A 20,411-nucleotide genomic window follows, 5' to 3' on the forward strand; every position below is an offset into this window, starting at 1 on the left:
TCCGCAGTCACGTGGCCGAGAGGAGGGCGGAGGGGAGGGAGGCGGGCAGGGAGGGGAGGGGGAGCGGAGCCGAGGGGGAGGGGGAGGGGAGGGGGCGTCCTCCGCAGTTCGCTCCTCGCCGGGGCTCAGACACACAGCGAGCCCGGAGCCGCCGCGCCGGCCGGGCCGCCGCCGCCACCGCCTCCGCCGCCTGCGAAGCCGCCCAAGCCGCGGGAAGAGCCGCCGCCGCCGCCGCGGGCCGCCCCCGCCTCACCGGCCTCGGCTCGGGCTGCCAGCGCCGCCGCAGCCGCCACCGGAGCGGGAGCGGGAGCCCGACCGCGCTGGGCTGGGCTGGGCTGGGGCGGGCGCAGGGCGCAGGGGCGGGCGCGCGGGAGAAGACGCACGGGCGGGCTCGGCTCTCCCGGGGAGCGGCCCGGGACTGCACCCGGACCGGCGCCTCCCCGCTCCGCGCTGCCCTCGGCCTCGCCCCGGGCCCGGGCGGATGAGCCGCGCGCCAGGGGGACATGGAAGCGCTGACGCTGTGGCTTCTCCCCTGGATATGCCAGTGCGTGTCGGTGCGGGCCGACTCCATCATCCACATCGGTGAGCGCGGCGGGCGGTCGGGCAGAGGCTGGGCGGGGGCCACAGCGGCGTAGGGGGTGCGCGGCGTCCAAACTTGGCGGTTCCCCGGGCCGAGGGGCTCGGCGGGCGGTGCTCCCCCGAAGGGCCGCGCCGCGCCGCCCCGCGGAGGAGCTGTGCATGGGCCGCGCCGCGCTCCCGCGGGCTCTTCGCCGCTCCCCGGGGCTCCAATCCCTGCGGCCTCTGCCGACACTTAGGGCCGCGGCTGCGGGGAACCCGGGGCTGGACGCGCGTCCAGACCCGCGCCCCCGGCTGGGCCGTCGGCGTGCTCGGAGCAGCGGGGGTAGGGGGCGGACACGGCCCTGGGTCTCGCCAAGTTGGCAGGGCAGGATCAAAGAGGCCCGACCGGAACCGTGTGTGAATGTGGGTGGGTGGGTGTTGTCAGCGTGTATCACTGTGTGTGCGCCTGGCACCGTGTTGGTGTCACTGCGAGAGGGCGTTGGGATGTGTGGGTCCATCTGAGCCTGTGTTGGTGCGTGCACGACTGTCAGCCTGTTAGAGTGGACACAGTGTCTGCCTGTTTCCCCGGTGTTTCTGTGTATCTCTCGGTATATGTGTGGGTGTTTGTGTATCTGGTTGTGGCGACTGCAGCCCAATCCTGGACAGTCCCAGAGTTTCCCGTGGTCCAAGTCTTGGGGGCTGGCAGACTGTCCAGGTGGTGGGAGCCGGGGGAAGGAGCGTGGGCGGCGGGGGGTGGGGAGGAGTGTGTGTGCGCGCTGAGCGGGAAGAGATGGATGGAGGGAGAGAAGCAGGAGAGAAGATGAGATAGAGGAGAGGAGGGGGGGGCGCGCGGAGGGGGAGTGTGTGGGAGTTGGTGGCAACAGGGGAAGAATCCCAGGAAGTTGGGCCGGGTTGCGGGCCCGAGAGCGGTTGCTTTGGGGGAGCCCCTCTGCAGTCGCCTTTCCGGAAGTTGGGAAAGACCAGCGAGCACAGAGAAACTGGGGGTTGGGAGGTGTGAGAAGGCAGGGATGATGGGACAGGCGGGGCGGGGGTTTGGGGGTGGGGAGGGGTGGTGAGTGACTAGGCCTGGGCTTGGTGAGCTGCAACGCCCCCCGCAGGGGCCCGGCGCCAAACCTGCTTCCCACTCGGGGGGAGGGGGGCTCGGGTCTCGCGGTCAGCATTGCGGCTCTGGGTGTAACGTGGCACCGGGGCCTCCCTCCTCCCGCCCAGTCCCGAGCTCGGGGATCATCGGGCCCAGCCCCGGGACCGTGGGGACCCTCGGGGCCTGGCGAGGGTGGGGGAAGACTCCTGAGTTGCCCAGGCTGCGGGGCCAGGCTCTGGCGAATCGGACCGATCTCCGCTGGAAGCGCAGAGTCGGCCAAGGCAGTGCTAAGCGCGTAAAGGGCCAGCCGGAGGCTGCCCTGGAGATAGATGTTCGCGGTTCTAGAAGGCCCTTTCAAGAGCGGTATCTTATGAGCTCCTCAACCCTGCAGGGTCTGAAGGCAAGGGCTCTAGGGTACAGTTCCCTTTTCTCCCACATAACCGCAGGAAGAAGAAGTGGGGAGGGATGGAGAGCAGGAGCTGGTGCTCAGGGAGCCAGGCTGGGACTGACCTGCTGGTCTTCCAAAGCCCCTGTGTAAAGAAGCCCCCAGGTGCAGCAAACTCACTGGGGACCTGCTTGCTCAGCTTCTCTCAAAGGGGGAGTCTCAAGGCAGAAGGAAGTCATCATTCCATCTTGGGATTGGGACCAGGGACATTGCCCTGCAGGGGAACTTTCTGGCTCCTGCGATGGGATTCATGGGGCCATATCAGGGCATTTGGGTGTTGCCTGAGGCCGCCCCAGCTTGGCTCAGTACGTTGTGTGGGGTATGGCCCAGGACATGAGGTGGCTTGGTTGCAAGACACGTGTGTGACCTGGTGGCAGCATGTGCCATGTGCATGTGTAACTCATGTCAACTGTGTGCACATGGCTCTGTGTGTGGGGGACACATTCCTGTTCTGGTTGACCGAAGAAAGCCTTACTCTATCCTGTCAAGCTGAAACCCCAGTCTGAAACTCCCATCAGACAACCAGCTAACCTGCTAGCACCATGACCTGAGGGCCAAGACGAGGGTGGGGGTGGGGGTGGGGTGGGGAGGGAGCGCTCTTTCGGCCAGGTCTTGACCCTTCCTCTCCTCCAGGTGCCATCTTCGAGGAGAACGCGGCCAAGGACGACAGGGTGTTCCAGCTGGCCGTATCGGACCTGAGCCTCAATGATGACATCCTGCAGAGCGAGAAGATCACCTACTCCATCAAGGTCATTGAGGCCAACAACCCGTTCCAGGCGGTGCAGGAAGGTGAGCGTCCGTGGCGCGCAGGGCTGACAGGGCCGCGGCCTGCCAGGAGGCGTGGAGACCCACGGGGTTGCGACGGGCTCGGCCGCCCGGAGCCCCCTGTGCTTCTGGGCAGCCGCGGTGCCACGCACGGTGCGCGCGTCCTCCCCGACCCCCTGAGCGGTGGCGCGGGGAGTGCTCTGCGCGGGGGAGCTGGAGCCGAGAGCTTGTGAGCGCGGCGAGCTGGGCTCCTTGCCGGGCGTGTCGCGGGCTTGAGCGGTTCTCTTCCGGCTCGGTGGGTGCGTCTGTGCGCCCCGCGCTGCCCGCGCAGGCGTGTGTGGCTCAGGGCCGTCTTTGTTTCTTGGGTGTTTGCGGGTGGGCGTGTCTGCGTGCCGGGTACCTGCGTGGGTGCACCGCCCCTGACTTCCAGGGGCCGGGGTCTTCCTAGTCCCCAAGCGACGAGCGCCTGGCGCGCGAGCCCGAGGTCTCCGCTCTCCGCAGCACAACCCGATACGCGCCGCATTTCGCGCCTCGCGGCCACTCAGTGCCTCGGCCCCGCGTGTCTCTGCCGTGCTCCTCCTCCCGGCTTGGAGGAGCCGGTTTCTTTCTCGCTGTCCCTGCCGCGGGCGGAGGCGCTGTCGCCTGGGCCAGAGGTGGGCGCTGTTTGACCAGGAAAGGAGAGAAGTTGGGCCGGGCTGGCTTCGGGGAATCCTAGTCCGAGCCTGTGAGGCCGGCAGCCTCTGCCTCGGGTCGGACCCGCCCGCGGGGGCAACAGGTGCTCGGCGCGGGCGTTCGCCACAGCGGCAGCCTCTGTTGTCCCCTTGTCACTCTTTGCCTTCCCTGTCACCCGGCTCGAGGCTGGGTTCTGGAACCCGAGTTCCTCCCGCATACTGCCAGCCACCTTCCTGGTTAGGGCCCAACGCTCTTTCCACACTCCTGGTATCTGCCTAGCCCAGGTACCTTTTCCTCTCCTCTGCCTTACTCCCCATATCCGTGGGTTGACTCAGAGGCCCTTGCCCTGGAGTGTGAGGATAGGAGGCACAGCTGGTGGCAGGGGATGCAGGGATTCCTGCCAGGAGGGACTGACAGGACAGTGGGTATAGGGAGGAAGTGGGCTGGCTCAGGGTTCCAGGCCAGCTCCCCCATCCCCCACCCCCCACCTCCATTGCCCCAGTCACTGAGCCCAGAGTCCTGCTGCTGCCTTTGGGTTATATGCTGGCTGCTGGGCCCTTGGGTACCGGCGAGGGTAGGGTGATTTGGTGAAGTCTCTGATCTGTGTCCAGAAGACCAGCGTTCTTTCTGGGGAGAACTTTGTGCTAGAAGAAGGTCTTTGGCAGTCTTCTATTCTTGGGTGCCGCAGAGGAGGGGAAGCCCCAGCTGTGAGCCCTGAAGGCCCAAGGTGCGTGTACAGACCTAGAGTTCTGGGTGTGCTTTTGGAGTAGCTGCGAGTGGGTGAGGCTGCTGTTTCCTATCATGGGGACTGCTGCTTCTGGCTTGGGCAGATGTCCATTGTCCAATGTCCACTGAGGTATGGGGAATCCCTGTCCTTTGGTGTCTGAGTAGCCTACCAGCAGTCCCTGCCCCCACATGGCCCACCCCTGGACTGCTTTTCTGTGTGCTTGCCTCACACTTCCTTGCAAGTGCTTGGTGTGGGCTCCAGCCACGGAGAGGGGGGACTTAGGGAGGAATGATCCTACGTGGGATGGGAATCGGGGGTGACACCGACTGACCCAGTTACATGTCACAGTTTTGACAGTGCCCCCTGCTCCTTTGACACTGTTTCCACACATTTGTCTCTGTGGACAGTCATTCTTTGTGCTTGGGAGTTGAGGACACAGGTGGACACGTGCGTTTCTTGCGCTCAGGGGCTCACAGCGTGCTGGGGACCCTGCCCGTGTTTTCCCCATGCCGTTTCAGCTCTTCCACATCCCCTGTTGACATACCTTGCGTCCTTTGGCTTCCCCTCTGCCCTGTGGAGTATTCCATGCTCATTCATTTTGCTCCTGAAGATGCCCAACCCCCCACCCCCACCCCCTCTCCCATCAGCAGGTCCCTAGGGAGTGAAGATAATGCTCTTGCCCAGGGTTACAGTCTCAGGCAGGTAACACACGTCGGCCCACCGGCCAGCTGGACTCTGCAGGGCCTGGAGCGTGGGGTCCAGAGAGGTCATTGCTATTCCAAAGAGCAGCTGTTACACAGCTTTAGACGATTTTGCCATTTGGGAATGAAAATCCTAGTGTTGTAGATGTGCTGATTTTTTTATCTTTTTGAGAGGACCCCCCCCCCAAATCTGGACTTTAATGTAAAATCTGATTTCTAACTGTTGTCAACTAATCAAGCAATTTAAACAACACAGTACAAGCCAAACGAAACACACCTGTGGGCCATCCAGTCTTCAGGCCCCAGTGTACCTTTGTGCTGGAGACGCAGGGCTCCATCTAGGGGCCTCTTCGGGTTGACATCTTGCTTTTCGGGATCTCAGTTTCTCTATTTTTATGATTGGAAAAATGTCTCAGGCTCCAGGGATGGCAGGATGACAGTCTCAGAGGGTGTGAGAGGGAGTGTGTGTACCCATCCAGAAGTAGGGAGTTGGATTGTGGTGACTGAGGGACATCTGATGCCATCCAGGAAGAAGGATACTGACCAGAGTGTGTGCTGGTTAAGGCTGGCACATGCTTTCAACTGATGAGCTGTGTGGGCAGAAATCCACATTGGTATTCTGTGACCTTGCACAGCCCTTGGATGTCTACAAGGGACAGGAGCAGCCAGCCCCTCAAGGGCCTCATGAAGTGCGGAGCAGTGCTCAGAGGCTCCTTCTCCCTAGCCTGGGGCTCAGCTGGGCAGGCACTCAGCTCTCTGCATGTCCTTCCTCTGTGCTCCGGGATGCTGTCCACCCTGTGGCGTGGTCCTGCTTGGTGGATATCTTCTCTCTCTCCTGGGCCTGGACAGTCATTGCAGCTGGCCGTGGGTGGTAAGTTTGGGTGGGAAAGGAAAGGACTTCTTGATGGAGACTGGACACGGATGGAGGGCAAAGGTGCACTGGGGTTCAGTCTCCATTGTGGACTGGACAAGCTCCCAGTGGACCCCCAGTGGGTTTGGGATTGAGGTGATGCTGTCCCCACTTTGGCCCAAGTGGCAGCACCATACAGGGACAAAAGATTGGTTGCTGGAGCCCAAGAAACCAGGTTCACATTCGTCTTGCCTCATGTGTAGTGTGATTCCGGGGGGTGTCCTAGCTCTGCTTTGAGCTTCTGTTCACATACCTGCTAAAAGGGACCAACCATAGTATCTGGCAAGTGGGATTATCGTGAGGATTAAATGAGATGAGACATGTATAAATTGTCTGCAGAAGGCCTGTGGTAGGTGTTTAGTAAACACGAATTCCCTCCTTGTCCCTTGACCCAGCTGTGAATCCATCTCAGCTTCTCTTGAGGCTCTTGATATTTCCAGCTGCATCATTTCTTAAGCTGGTGAATTCCTTGAGAGCAGACTCTTGCTGACCTTTTCATTTTCAGCATTTCACTAAACATTTTCTCCCTTGATTATAAAAGAAATGCATTGCTACAGTGAGCATGAATCAATTAAAAAATGTGGAAAAGGAAAAGGCTGTGCATGTTCATTGTATAGAATATGGAAGGTACAGGAAAGCATCACGAGGGAGAACAGAAATTGTTCAGAATTTTACCAGTTAGTTCCTTCTAGTCTTTTTTTCACTCACTGTATTTTGTAAGTGCTGAGAGACCCCATTCTGTTCAGCTGGATAGCCTTTTTTTTTTTTTTTTTAAATTTAATGTCTTACTGGTTTTTTCTGAAATCGTTGCAAAGTACGTGTAAACGCTACTCTTAGTGGTTGCATATATTTTACGATATTCAAGACTATTTTTTAAAAAATGGAATCATTTATATGCTGAGATATGCTTAGGTATCGCTGAAGAGAACAAGAGACTCTGCTTCGATTTGTTGGTCCTGAGATTTATACCTATAATTTCTTCAGGCTGATTTTAAACAAGCTCCTGACAGGCTACCTTTTGAGATACTCGGTCAGTTGATGTAAAAGCATGGGTCACATTTAATAAAATGCATTTGATGAGGATTTAAAGTCAGCAAGCACCAACACTATAGTGATATTTAAAATGTTGTTTTAGTTGGCAAAGTCCATCTTAACAGTGAAAATTTGCTTTCTGGGTCCTAGAAGAAATACTAATTTGTCAAATAAAAAAATTTCATATTGTTCTGAAGTATTTGCTGAAGGAGATTATATAAATGAGTAAATGCATAAAAGAGCCGGCTGTTCACAGAGTTATCTTGTACTGTAAGTAAAAGACTTGGGTTATTGGTTATAATGTAGACATACCTGTCATAGAGTGGAAAGATAACAAGTTAGGGAAGAGGAAGGAAGAAGAAACATTGTGAGGTAATGTTCCTTTTAGTTACAATAAGCACAAAAATGTTTTAGGAAGACAGGGTAAAAATTACCCAAGTATAGCTTGGTGTTCGTAGAATAAAACAATGAGACAGTGAAGTCAAATGAAAATAAAACACAGTGAGCTTGTTGGTGCCCATCTGACAGTCTGGGCATTTTATGTTGGTCCCTCCTGGGGGTCACCCTGCCCCTCATGTGCCTGCTGGTATCTAGACATTCTGCTAGAAGGTCTCCCTTCCTGAGCTTTGATGCCTCTGACAAGTTCCTTGGCTTCCGTTCAGAAGGATATGGCCAGTGAGGCTGAATCCTTTATACCTGCTAGGAGACCCCCTTCTCTCGGGGAGGGCCTCTATTGGTCCCTGCCTCGGAGACACTGGCAGGGTCCTCCTGATGTGAGGTTAGTGACATTGTAAAGATGCCTGTAGGCCCACGCCATCCTTCCCATCCACTCGGCTGTATTAATTTTCCCTGGGGTGCTGAAACAAATTTTGCCACAAATTTAGTTGGTTAGAAACAGAAATTTATCATCTCACGATTCTGCATGTCAGAAGCCTGATACAGGTCTCACTGGGCTAAAATCCAGGTGTCAGCTGGCTGATTCCTTCTGAAGGCTCGAGGAGAGGATCCATTCTCTTGCCTTTTCAGCATCCAGAGGCTGCCCACCCTCCGCAGCTCCCGGACCCCTTCCTCTGTCTTCCGCCAGCAATGGTGGGTGGGGTCCCTCTCACAGGGTGTCACCCCGGTCTCACCTCTGTCCTCCCATCTCCTTCTCCATCTCTGACTCTTCATCCTCCTTCTCCCCAGGACCCTTGTGATTTCACTGGGCCCACCTTGATAATCCGGGATAACCTCCCCGCCTTACAGTTAGCTGATTCCCTCTGCAGCCTGAATTCTCTGACACAAAGCCTAACATGGTCACAGTTGTGGGGACTGGGATGCGGGCATCCTTGCGGGTGCCTTGGCACACCTGTCGTCCTAGCCAGCGCACATGGTCCCCTCTTCCCCGTCTTCTGCACGGCTGACTGCTCTCCTGCTGACTGAGTGGCCTCCTTGCGTCTTAGCCGGACCCGCTAGGGTCACGTGGGACTTGGGGCCATGTGTCCATGTCCCCCAGGCTTGCTCTGGAGATGGCACGCTGTAAGCCTGCAGGCCTCCACAGACTTACCCGCGCTCTTTGGTGATGCATCGGCAATCTTCCCTGGGCCTGGAAGCTGCTGGTTCCTGAGGAAGTTCCCAGAGGAATCTGCTTTTTGAAGAGCCAGACTGTAAGGCCCATGCATGTGCCACCACGCGGCCCGTACCTCCTTTTCTGTCTGGGCAGTTTCTTCAAACCCTCCTGCCTCCCTCATGTCATCCACTGTGCCCACCTAGGGCCCCAGGCGGGGCCTTGGCAGAGCCAGTCTTACTTGGCTGCGCACGGCACTCTTCCTGGCCCCGCAGGGGCTGCTGCTAGCAAGGTGTCGTGGCTGCAGGCGGTGATGGCCCCGCCCTAGAAGGGGGCTGGGGACACGGAACCATCTAGTCCCCCCTCTGGATTGCTCACCAGCCTGTGAGCGATAAATAAAGGAGTGGCTGCCATCCTCCCTCAGCTGAGCTCCCCAGGCTCCAGAGTTCTTCATTCTAGGGTCTCTCCTGGGTGTGCAAACATGCACACACACTCTCACTTTATTTTTTATTTTTTTTTAAAGACTTTATTTATTTATTTGACAGAGAGAGACATAGCGGGAGAGGGAACACAAGCAGGGGGAGTGGGAGAGGGAGAAGCAGGCTTCCCACTGAGCAGGGAGCCCGGTGCGGGGCTCGATCCCAGGACCCTGGGATCATGACTGAGCCGAAAGCAGACGCTTAACGACTGAGCCACCCAGGCGCCCCCACACTCTCACTTTATAGACTATATTCTTGCCTCACTCACATCTTCATATTTTGGGTTCTAGAGGCTTCCTTTTAGTATCCCTAGTGCCATGGCTTTACCCGTAGATTGGGAGGTTGGACTTAATGGGCGGTGAATAGATGGGCACCTAATGCCAGGTGTGTGGGTCGTAGTGAGACACCTGTCCTCCTGCTGCCTCCGAGCTGCTGCTCTTCCCTTGCCTGGTGACCTGGGGACTTTAACAGCCTTCCCATCTGAAGCAGCATGTTGGGGCCATTTCTCCAGGTTTCTCGTGGAGGACAGCTAAGACCGTCCCTAGCACCCAGAGCTCTATCTTATAAGCGCAGATAGACACTTTCCAAATTCTTGTAGTTGCGAGGTCAAAAATTCCCTCTCTTTGTCTCTTCTAGTAGCCATCTTCCTTCTTTACTTGGCCTTTTCACTACGAGGACATGCTCTCACCTAAAAACTTGGAACATTTAGTCTGCATTGCTTATTCCTAAACCATCTATGACCCAGTCTGATGCCTGGGTGTGAACCTTTTTAGACTTGGCTACCCAGGTCCCTGCCTGCTGGTGTTGTTCTGTGGTTCCCTTGTGTCAGCGAGGAAGACTAAGTTACGCTGTAGTAACAAACGATCCCAACATTTCAGAGGCTTAACCTCGCAAAAGTTTATCTCCTGCTCATGCTGTGTGTCCATCATGGGTCACCGTGGAGTTTGGCTCATGGTGGCCACTCAGCTTGAGTATTGCCTGTTGCCGTGCCCCGTGGAAAGAGAGCTTTGGGGGTCTCAGCCCGGAGGGGACACGTGTCACTTCTGTACAGCTTATTGGCCAGAACCAGTCATGTGGTTCCAGCTAGTCTTAAGGGATCCAAGAAGCACAGTCCTACTATGTGCCCAGAAGGAGGGACAACTAGTATTTGGCAAGTGATAGAACTACTTACTCATGTCAAAACAGTCCTCCCATTTTCTTGGTGACTCCTTGAAACAATAACAAAGAAACAAAAAACCCAGAACAGTTTTAGGTCTTGGATCCTGGTTGGGCCAAAGCCATGGCTCCTGTCACTTCCCCTCTGTCCACTCATTTACTTGTCCCTCTGCCCCAGAAAGCTCTGGGCTTTGGTGTGTGTAGGGGAAGTCAGGGAGCCTGGGTTCCCAGCCCCTTCTGGACTCCCAAAAGAGAGGCAGTCTTGTGTCTACCAACCTTGTCCTCTGTAAGCTATGGATGGGAAAGGCGCAGCCTCAGAAGACTTGGGCTGACTGCTTCCTAAGTGGTGAGGTGAAGATGGGCATGCAGGCCTGGTCATTGCCGGGCCCAACCCCAGGGAGCCCCCGCGGCTGGACTTCAGCAAGTCAGTGCTGCCCATGGCCTCGGCAGGGCTCCCTGTGGTGCAGTTCCTCTCACAGAGTTCCCCTGCTCCTGGCCGAGGCCCCTTTCGCCCCTGCCTTCCCACACGGCTGCAGCTCTCTCTCCCGACAGCTTTGGGCTAGGGCAGACACTCATCGCTGCCATGGGCTGGCTTGCGACAGCCCCTTTCTCTGGGGTCTGGCCTTTCTGACAGGCATGGGGTCCAGGAAGGCAGCTGCGTCTGTGTCCAGTATCCCGTCAGCTGGGTTCTCTAAAGACCTTCCTTGCAACCTATAAACAGCCAGTTTTCTGGCCAATGGCCATGGGTTGCGAAGAGAAAGACCCGTGATTCTCCCTTCTGGGCCTGAAGCACAGGCAGGGTAGCTGGGCGGTGATTAGATGGCCCTTTTCTATTTGTTTCTGGGTCCAAGCTCTGGGCGAGGCTGGCTCCTAGGGGCTGAAGGCAGGGACTGCCAGCTGGGGCCCCAGGGTGGTCCTCAGCCCAGGCTGTACCCCCTCCTGCCGCCAGACCCTGGCCAGTGCTGTCTGCCTCACACCTGTCCTTCGCCGGTCCTGGGCAGAGGCAGCCAGACGCTGCAGCTTGTCCCCATGCCTGTTCCTGGCCAGTGCTCAGCCTGGCCCTCCTCCTCCTCCTCCACACGGGAATGGACGTGGTGCCCAGAAGCCAAGGTGGGGGCAGAAGGAGCCTTGTGCTCTTACTCAAGGACCGAGGTTCTTGTCCCTGCTCTGCGGTTTGACCCTGGGCAGGTTACCTCAGTGTCCTCAGCTGGAAGATTGGGAATGACAACAGAGAGGACAGCTTGAGGGTCAGTTGAGGAAATGCCCAAGCAGAGAGGTAGGGACGCTTGTTACATTGGCAACCCGAGTGGTCCCAAGGGGCTCTTGGCTCCCTTCCACTTCCTACAGCCCTTAGGGTTCAGTCTGGCCTTTCTGGGTGTCCCAGGAGGGCAGGGAAGCAGGTTGGTGTTGACCACATGGCTCCTATGGAGGCTAGCTGGAGACTTCTAGGTGGGCCGTTGTTCGGGGACCCTGGAGACTGTCGTCACCCCCGATTGCAATCTTGCTGCAGCCTTGCTGTTCCGAGCGCACGGAGCAGCTAGAATCCAGCCTGCCTGGCCCAGCCTGCTTGCTCCGTATGGGTGGAAAGGGGTCAGGCAGGTCCAGGTTCAAATCCCAGCTCTGGGACTGATTAGCTGTGTGGTCTTGAAAGGTCGCTTGCCCTCTCTGAGCCTCAGTTTCAACATCTGTGAAGTGGGGCCACCTTGGTATTGTGTGGCTAGGTCTAGAGAGGTGATGTATCCTTGGCAAGAAGGAGGCTTTCAGCAAGTAGTGGTCCATGGGGTGCCCAGCAGAGGGGTGCTCAGCCTTGTACTGGGGTTAAGTGTGTGGGGGGTGGCACATAGGATACTCAGTAGGTGTTTGTTTTCCCTCTCTCCTGGCCACCATTTGTTCTGTCCTCCTGGGCCCCTGCCGAGGGTACATGACACCCCTTGGTCTCTGGGCCTGCCTGGGTGCCACCAACACCCTAGTCAGGGCAGAGGCATGGGCCTTACTGGCTGGACACCATCCTTACTCCCACTGTGGCTGGAGCTTCTGGCTTAGCCTGTCCACTTGCTGGCCCCACATGGCCTGAACCCCTGCAGACCTGGCCTGGCCTCGTAGGCTGTCTCCTTCCCTTGAGTTCCTCCTGCTCAGTCTTGAGGCCTTGCCTTGCCTCTGCTCCTGGACTGGGGCTGGGGACTTTCTTCGTCGTTTTGTTTGAGGACCCAGAGGCATGGCGAGAGAGGGAGGGCCATTTTCTGGGGTGTGGTCTGGGCTCCCCGTGTTTGTCTTGGCGGTGTCCATTTAAGGGGCTGGTGCCAGGAGCTGAGGTGACCCTGACTTGGCTCGGAGCTAGGTTTTGCTGCTTTCCTTCCTTATCATGGCAGCAGACATCAACTGTTGCTGCTTCTCAGTCCCCGTTGGCTCCCAGGGCACCTGCCCTCGCTTGCCTCTCCCGGGGCTCTTGTGGTCCAGACAACCCCGTGGGCTGCCCCTGAGGCCTGTAGGCTGCCAACCTGCGGGTACGTCTCTCCCTGTCCCTGAGTCCCCAGCTGGAGCCTCAGCTCGGGGCTGGCTCAGGGCTGGCTCAGGGCTTCTCCTGTGTACCTGATAAAGGCTCTCAAGGGCTGACACATGCCACTGCATGGCTCACAGCGTTGAGCTGGGGCTGCTTAGGGCGCCTATGGCCAGTGTTCCTCCAGGGACAGGCAGGCACAGTGGCCATACCTCTGGGGGAGGGTGGGCTGGTGGGCAGTGCCGAGGAGGTCCTCGGGCATCCCATGGAATCTAGGCAGAGCACCCCCGCCCTGTGTATGCATGTGCGTGTACAAGGGTGTGTGTATGTGTATGCGTGTATATGTGCATGTGTGGGTGAGTGCGTACGCATGCACACGCCTGTGTGCGTGTGTGTGCGTGTGTGAGTGTGTGTGTGCAGGTACGTGTGCTTGTGAGGATGTGTGCACGATTGAGTGTGTGCGTATGTGTGCGTGTGTGAGTGTGTGTGTGCAGGTACGTGTGCTTGTGAGGATGTGTGCACGAGTGAGTGTGTGAGTATGTGTGCGTGTGTGAGTGTGTGTGTGCAGGCACGTGTGCTTGTGAGGATGTGTGCATGAGTGAGTGTGTGAGTATGTGTGCGTGTGTTGCAGACACCCGTGCTTCCTGGGCATGACCTGCAGAGAGAGCCTCTCTAGTCCTGTCCCTCTTTGCCCTCCTCCCGGACTTCCTTCAGGTTTCAGTTCAGATGTGGCATCCCTGGGGAGGCCCCTAGTGCCCAGAAGAGGTTGGCCCTGCCACGTGCCCCCACTGTCTGGTGTTTGGGGATGTCTCCTGGAGGTGGTGGGCTGTGGGAAGGGAGGGACTTGGTCTCTTTTGTGCCCTATTATAATGTCAGCTCTGAGACAGGGACATTCATGGGGAATGTTCAATAAATATCATTTCCCCCTCTTTCCTGGGGGACATCCCTAGACCCAGATATGTCGTCCTGTCCCTGGGCCCCTTGAAGATCACCCCAGTGGATGGTCATTGTGGTTGTGGCCACTTGACTTGGCTAAGGTCAGGAGGAGGCTGTGGGTAGCATCCTGGGCCCTGCCCCATTGTTGACATCCACTGTGGTGCCTTGGCATCATGTCAGTGGGGTGAGGGTGGGAGCCAGCCCCCCTGCACACCCCAGGGAGTGGCCCTCTTGGGGTCCTAGCCATGTGGGTCAGCAGATATCACAGGGTTCTAGTATCCAGAGCTGGAGGAGGGCATGCAAAATCAAGGCCAGGGAAGGTCGAGAGGTGCCATGGACTGCCTGGGTCCCCCAAAGATTCATCTGCTGAAGCGTTAACCCCCAATGTGATGGTATTTGGAAGTAGGGTTTTGGGGAGGTGATTAGGTTGAGATGAGGTCTTGAGGGTGGGGCCCTCATGGTGGGATCAGAGAACTTGCTCTCTCTCTCTGCCATGTGAGGATAAAGCAAGAAGGTGGCCATCTAGAAGCCAGGAAGAGAGTTCTGTCACCAAGAACCGAATCAGCCAGCACCTGGATCTTGGACTTCCCAACCTCCAGAGGGTTAGAAATAAATGTCTGCTGTTTGAGCTGCTCCGTCTGTGGTACTTTGTTAGGGCAGCCTGAGCAGACAGGACGGGAAGGGATGGGCTGGGGGCCAACCCAGCCGGGGTGACTTACCAAGAGAGTTGGACTTAGCCCTGCCCCTCCTGGGGCCTCAGGGCCACGCGTGTCAGATGAAGTCCCTGCACCTCTAAGGATCTACGATTCTGATCTGGGACTGTCCTTTGTGCTGAGCTGAGGCTTTCTCCACCCCCCAGTCCTTTAAATGTTGGAAGACAGCCACTGGCCCCCCCGCCGCAAGACGTTGTCAGGCTGCACGTCCTAGAGCCTGATTATTTCCCACCTGATTCTCTTTTGGATACGTCCATTTATTACTGTCCCTCTTAACACATGGCGTCCCTGATGTGCCTCAACAAAGAACTTAAGTGGCGAACCTCAGCTTTCCTTCCTGTAAAATGGGGACAAGGGCACCTCCCTTCACAGGTTGTCTTGAGGACCAAGTGAAGTAACAACCATTGAGAACTTAGCTGTGCCTGGTACCACGGAGGTGCTCAGCAAACAGGAGCCATAGCTCCTGTCCTCATGCTGTCTGCCCAGCCCAGAGGGAGAGGGGTGGTCACTGCTTGTTCCAGATGCTCTGCTGGTATGAATGAAGTGCGAGCGAACGCTGGCCATCAGCATTGCCCCCTGCTGGGGCTCTGGGTGGACCTTTGGTTCCCCAGCCCCGGGGCTTTTGCCCAAGAAGGGGTGACACATCAGAGACCCGCACCTGGAGCTTGTGCAGTTGGCTGTTCGACCCCAGCACGCCACTTTCTACCCACTCCTTTCAAGTCCGGTTTGCTCAGAGCTTTGTGAGTTCTGCTCGTGTTTCCGAAGGACCTGCTCTCCCTCCCAGCCCAAGCCGGCGTGCTGCCTTCACCCACCTCAGAAACACTCAGCAGTGGCTCCTCATTCTGCTCCGTCACTGGACCCCGGGTCACCCACCGGCACCCCTGCGCCACAGGGTCTCATCAGGGACATCCCTGATCCAGCACTAGCCCGCTGCCTTGCCGCACCTGCCGCAGTCACAGGCACCGTGTCTGCCCATGCACTCACTCTCATGTACGGATTTCGTGGAATCACAGTGTGCTGGAGGTGGCGGGGGCCTGGGGCTTTGGGTGTCTCGTCCCTCACTGTAGAAGCCTCGAGGGCAGTCACCCCGGCTGTGCGCGGGTAGGGGTGGGGAGGAAGGTGGCGGGCTTGGCCGTGCTCGTTCTACTCCAGGCTCCTGGTGATGGCCTGATAAGAAGCAGAGGTACCTGGCGATGCCTGATGTCTGTGCCCAGGGCTGGATGTGCATCCTCTCAGGACAGCCCGGGCAGCACTGGGAATTATACAAGGAGTGAAGCTAAGCAGGGGTTGCTTAGGAAATGTGAAGGCTTGGTAGCCAAGCCAGCCGTCTCCTGTTCCTTGCCTAGCCTCCAGGATGCACACGACCCTGGCTTTATCCCCAGCCTGTGGATTCTCTCCACCTGCACTGCCATCTCGGCCTGGACCCCTGCGGTCACTTGCTCACTGCTCCCTGCCTCTGTGCTCCCCTGCAGGCTGCTGTCCATGCAGCAGCCAGAGTTACTTGAAAAAAATCAATCCAGTCACCTCACTCTCCGGCTGAAACCCTTCCACAGCTCCTTGCTATACTTAGAATAAAATCCAGACCCTTGCCAGAGATGCAAGCCCCAAGGTACCCCGACAAGAGCTGACCTCAGCTGCCTCACGGCTGCACTCGTCTTGGCCTGTCTGCTTCAGCCATGTTGGCTTTCTTTCTGTCTTTCCAACAGGTGAAGCATGCTTCTACCCCAGGGCCTTTGCACATGTTTGTTCCTACCATCTGGTAGGCTCTTCTGAGGACAGGCTCCTTCTGTGCCTTTAGCTGTGCCTCCGATCTCACCTCCTTGGAGAGGCTCCCTTTGGCTCCAAGTAGGGCCACGATTATTACCTATCAAAGCCTTCTTCTTTGTATGCTTCCCCCCCTCCCCCCGCAATTATGTTGTTAATTTATTTCTGAGCATCATCAGGTCGATGAGGGCAGGGAAGTGTCTGTCTTGTTCACTGCTGAGGTCCCAGAGCCAAGCCTGGTGCATGACTGGTCATGGGTGCTCAGTACATGTCCCTGAATGGTTGATGGGTTGGACAGACACATGGGACCTCTGCTCTCTGAGACCTCTGCAGGCTCCTAGTCCTACTTTCACCCTTGAGACCACTGAGGGTCCTGTGGCGTGTGGGGCCTGGAGATGTGTTGCATTTACAGCAGCCCCCAAGACCCACTTGTGCCGCCCCTTCTCTCATGGCCAGCTTCTGGATTTGAAGATCTTTCTCCTGGCAAGAAAAGACAAAAGCCGATGGCATAGCCTCTCCCTGGCCATGGTGACTCTTATGGGGTGTTCAGAGGCCCAGTGCAAAGGGTACAGTCACAATGAAGGAGTTTCCCATGCTCTCCGGCTAGAGGTGGAGACAGGTTTGGAGGCCCTGTCTTGGGAAGGCATTTTCCCACCTGAGCTGCTCTGTCAGGGGCTCAGGGCCATGGCCTGCCCATCCCTTCTGTAGGCCTGAGGTGTGCCTGTGGGGCTGGGAGAGGGGGAGAGGGTGGGGAGAGGGGAAAGAGGGAGTGGGGCTACACAGGGGAAGAAGAAGCTCGCCCTGGGCTCTAGTTGTCGGCTGAAGGCTGTCACAGTGTGGGGTGTGAGCCAGAACCTGGCTATTCAGTCCTGTCTCCCACCTAAGGTCCTCTGGTGGGCTGGAGAGCCCATTCACCCTGGCCTCAGTCTCCGCATGTGGAGAGATGGGGATGATGACACCGTCCTAACCGCGGCCTGCTCCAGGCTCAGGCAAGAGAAGGGGCTGTGGGAGGGAGGAGAAACTGCAGGGCTGGCACCAGGGGCTGGGGGGACGGGTGCAGCAGCTCCGAGCTTGGTGGGAAGGGGCAGTGCTGACCCCCTTGGTGGGCGCTCCAGGAACTTGTAAGCGGGGCGCATTTGCAAGGACGTGGCTGCCACCCCTGCCACGCTGGCCTCTGAGGAGGCAGGAGCTAGAACTCTCCTGGTGAGCAGGAGCTCGAGGGGCTTTGAAGCTCTGTTGTTAATGATCAAAACCTCATCAGGAGAAGCCCGCCTGAGTGCGGCTCAGGGGGTCTGACTGTGTCAGGCTACTTAGCTCCTGCCAAGAAAATTAACTTCATTAAAAGGAGGACAGCAGGTTTGTGATGAGTATCAGCACCCACTGATCAGTACTGGGGAGCGCTCCAGGGGAGGTGCAGCTAGATGGGGACTAGGTCCCTGCCAGGCCCTGTCCTTGCCTCTGGGACACCACACATGCGCACAGGTGTTCAGTGAGCACACCAGCCCGGGCACCTGCACCCAGCAGGTGGGCCCCTGCCTGGCCTGGCCCCTCAGAGCCCACCAGGGCATCTTCCTGATGCTTCCGTCTGGCCAGGCCCCCGGCCTGCAGGATGACCTCTGTGCTCAGCATTTGGGTCCTCGTGGTCTAGCCTTGGCTGGGTGTCCAGCCTTGTCCCTGCTGCACGCCCTGGTGCCCTCGCTAGGCCAGCCGAGAGGGCCTGGCTCTCCCCTGACTGCGGCCACCTACTTGCCGCTGTGTGTCTGCCTCCCCATCACCTCGCAGTCTCAGCTGGGGAGGGTCTCCAGGAGACCTTCTCAGGCTGCTCTGCTCCCTCAGCTGCGGCCCCGTTTGCTGCCACCTGTCCCCAGAGAGCCCCTCCCCAGGGGAGCCTGTCAGGGGGCCTGCTGGAGTTGTGCTCTGAGGACCCCGCTGGGACTGGGGCAAGGTGGCTGAGCCATGGTGCCCTGGGGCCTGGGGAGAGTTTCTGCCTCTCGTGGCCTGGGAGGAAGTTGTTATCCCCATGCATTTGTGGGAATTCTAAGCTGGACCATCTGAAAAACTACACCCTAACCTCCAACAGGGAAACCTGCTGGGGGTCTGAAATCACCCTCTGTATTAGCCATATTAATCAGTTGGGTGTCAGGAACCCTTGTAGTGGCCTAAGCAAAACGGGAACATTTATTAGGCCATGTGGTGGCAAAGGCCAGGGGTTGTGTAACTTCAGGCATGGCTGGATCCAGGGGCTCAAGTGGTATCCCCAGGATTCTGCTTCCGTCTCGATATCCTGGCCCCTCCCTTCCCCAGGGTGGGCTTCCTTCCTGGGCAGCCCCATCCACTCGGTGCCCCTGGGCTGCTGCAGGCTGATGTCTCATCAGCCCAGGCCCACTGTCCCTGCCCATGGGAAGAGGGGGATTGCTTAACAAGAGTCTCACCAGGGTCCCAGGATTGCCACTCATTGGTCTGGCATGGGGGTAGACTCCTCCTGGAATCAGTCCTGTGCCAAAGGAGTGGGATGCCCTGATTGGCCAGGCCTGGGGCTTCCTCAGCCCATGAGCGAAGAGTGAAAGGGGTAGAGCAGATGTGGTGGTGTCACCTGGAGAGGAGAAAGGTTGCTGGGCCCGCAGGAGCATGCCCTCGCATTTTCTTGCCTACAGGGCACTTGGGATGGGGATTGGACTGGAAGCCCTGGAGCCATATCCGGTGGCCCCCTACACAGTGGACACCAAGAGATCCCAGACCATGCTTGACTAGAAACCTCTCTTTGGGGCAGGCGGGGTTCAGAGAGGAAGGAGCGAGGGTTTGAGCTCTGTGGTGTGCCCATGGGTGGGTGGGGAAGGAGAGGAGGCTGGTGGCTGAGCAGTTCAGGAAGGTTTCCTGGGGGAGGTGCTTTTGTGATGGCCTGAGGGCAAGGCAGGGGCCTTTGAGAGAGGATGGCAGATGTTTTGGGCACACAGGACAGAGTGATCTGTGGGTGGGTTTTGGGCAGTGACGAAAGAGCCGGGGGTGGCCAGCCTGGTGGGGTCAGGGCTGGGGAATGGGAAGGTCGGAGCGGGGTCTGAGGCCTGAGCCCCCTTCTCCCCAGTGTCCTGAGGGTCTCTGTGGGCATGGTGTGACCTGGGCCTCTCTTGGTGCCCCCAAGTCCTGACAGGAGGCAGGGCCTTATTCCCAGGAGGTGGAGCTTGCTACTCCCGGGGCTCCTGCAGCTCCTGGGGTGAACTTGGTCCTCTCCCTTCCACTGGGTGTGATGTGAATACCCTTTCTGCAGGAGGGGGCAGGGGCACTAGGTCTTGGCCTTACACATGTGACCCCCACTTTTTATATAGCCACAAGCCATGCTTTTGGCCCTAGACTCAGCCTTGCCTACCCGGCTAGTCTTTTCTATCCCCACACCGAATGTGGCCTGGGGTCTTTGCTCCCTTTTCCAAATGGCCCATTTGTAGCCACCCCTGAGAGCTCCCTCCAAGGGAGGGAAGGAGCCCTGGGCTGGCAGCCAGCGATCTGGCCTTGCCGCATGCCCCGGACTGGCTTTGCTCAGTGGGGCCATTGCCCCCAGAGGCTGGGCCACCACAGCAGAACTAGGAGTTGTCGGGGGGCGGTGGGGCGGGCTGCCTTATTGGCAAGGCCTCTTGCAGCCTCCTGGGCCGAGTCTGCCCCCTCTGAATGACTAATTGAATAAAAAACCCTCCACACACCTTTGAGGCAGAGCTCCGGCCCTGCCTAATCTCGTTAAGAGGTCCCCCGACCGTCTCATTAGGCGGCTGGCTGTGTGGAGAGGTTTATCTGTGCCACGGGGAGCTCAGGCCCCTGGAGGCTGGGCCTGGGATCAGGCCCCCACCCCGCTGCCCTCCAGATACAGGCCCAGCAGAGGTGAGTCAGTGCAGCTCAGCTGGCCACCGCCAGTCCGTACTTAATCGGTTATGGTTTGCTGGCCTTAATGCCTTTAAAATTATTAACTTCAGCTGGAGAAAGCAGGTGGTGGGGGTCGAGGAAGAAATATGAGCCTCCTTATGAGATGTGAGGTGGGCCCGCCCCACCAAGACCATCCTCTGGAAGAGCCCGGGCGGGCTGCGTCCAGCTGTGAGGGCCCGGCCCTCCGCACTGCCCATCCCGCCTGCGTTAGCCTCAGAGCCGGGGTGGCAGGGACAGACCGTGGGTTTAGAATGTGATCTGTGCCACGAGAGAATGAAGCCAGCCCAGGGAGGCTCTGATGTGGTGCCTAACCTAGCCTGGGCTTGGGAGCAGCTATGGGAGGCTTTCTGGAAGAAGTGACTCCTGAGCCAAGTCCTAAGTAGGGAATGGGTGAAGAGAGGGAGGCAGGCATTCCAGGGGGTGGACGAGCTTGAGCAAAGGCTCAGGAGTGTGAAAGGCCGGGATCAGGGAGCTGATAGGGTTGTTGGGCATAAGTGGAG

The 20,411-nt window shown here is 58.0% G+C and overlaps 1 protein-coding gene across 2 annotated transcripts in view; it reads left to right on the top strand.

Moving 5' to 3' along the window:
• Window positions 1-367: 367 nt before the first annotated feature.
• GRID1 (glutamate ionotropic receptor delta type subunit 1) overlaps window positions 368-20,411 on the top strand; it is a 702,575-nt gene continuing 682,531 nt past the window's right edge. For both annotated transcript variants that reach the window (XM_036079322.2, XM_078077489.1), the window contains exons 1-2: window positions 368-582; window positions 2,739-2,894. In XM_036079322.2, the coding sequence (XP_035935215.1) occupies window positions 504-582; window positions 2,739-2,894 (235 nt within the window). In that variant the 5' untranslated portion in view covers window positions 368-503. The remainder of the gene's footprint in view (window positions 583-2,738; window positions 2,895-20,411) is intronic.

This window comes from Halichoerus grypus, chromosome 7 (assembly GCF_964656455.1).
Source record: "Halichoerus grypus chromosome 7, mHalGry1.hap1.1, whole genome shotgun sequence".
Taxonomy (NCBI): Eukaryota; Metazoa; Chordata; class Mammalia; order Carnivora; family Phocidae; genus Halichoerus; species Halichoerus grypus.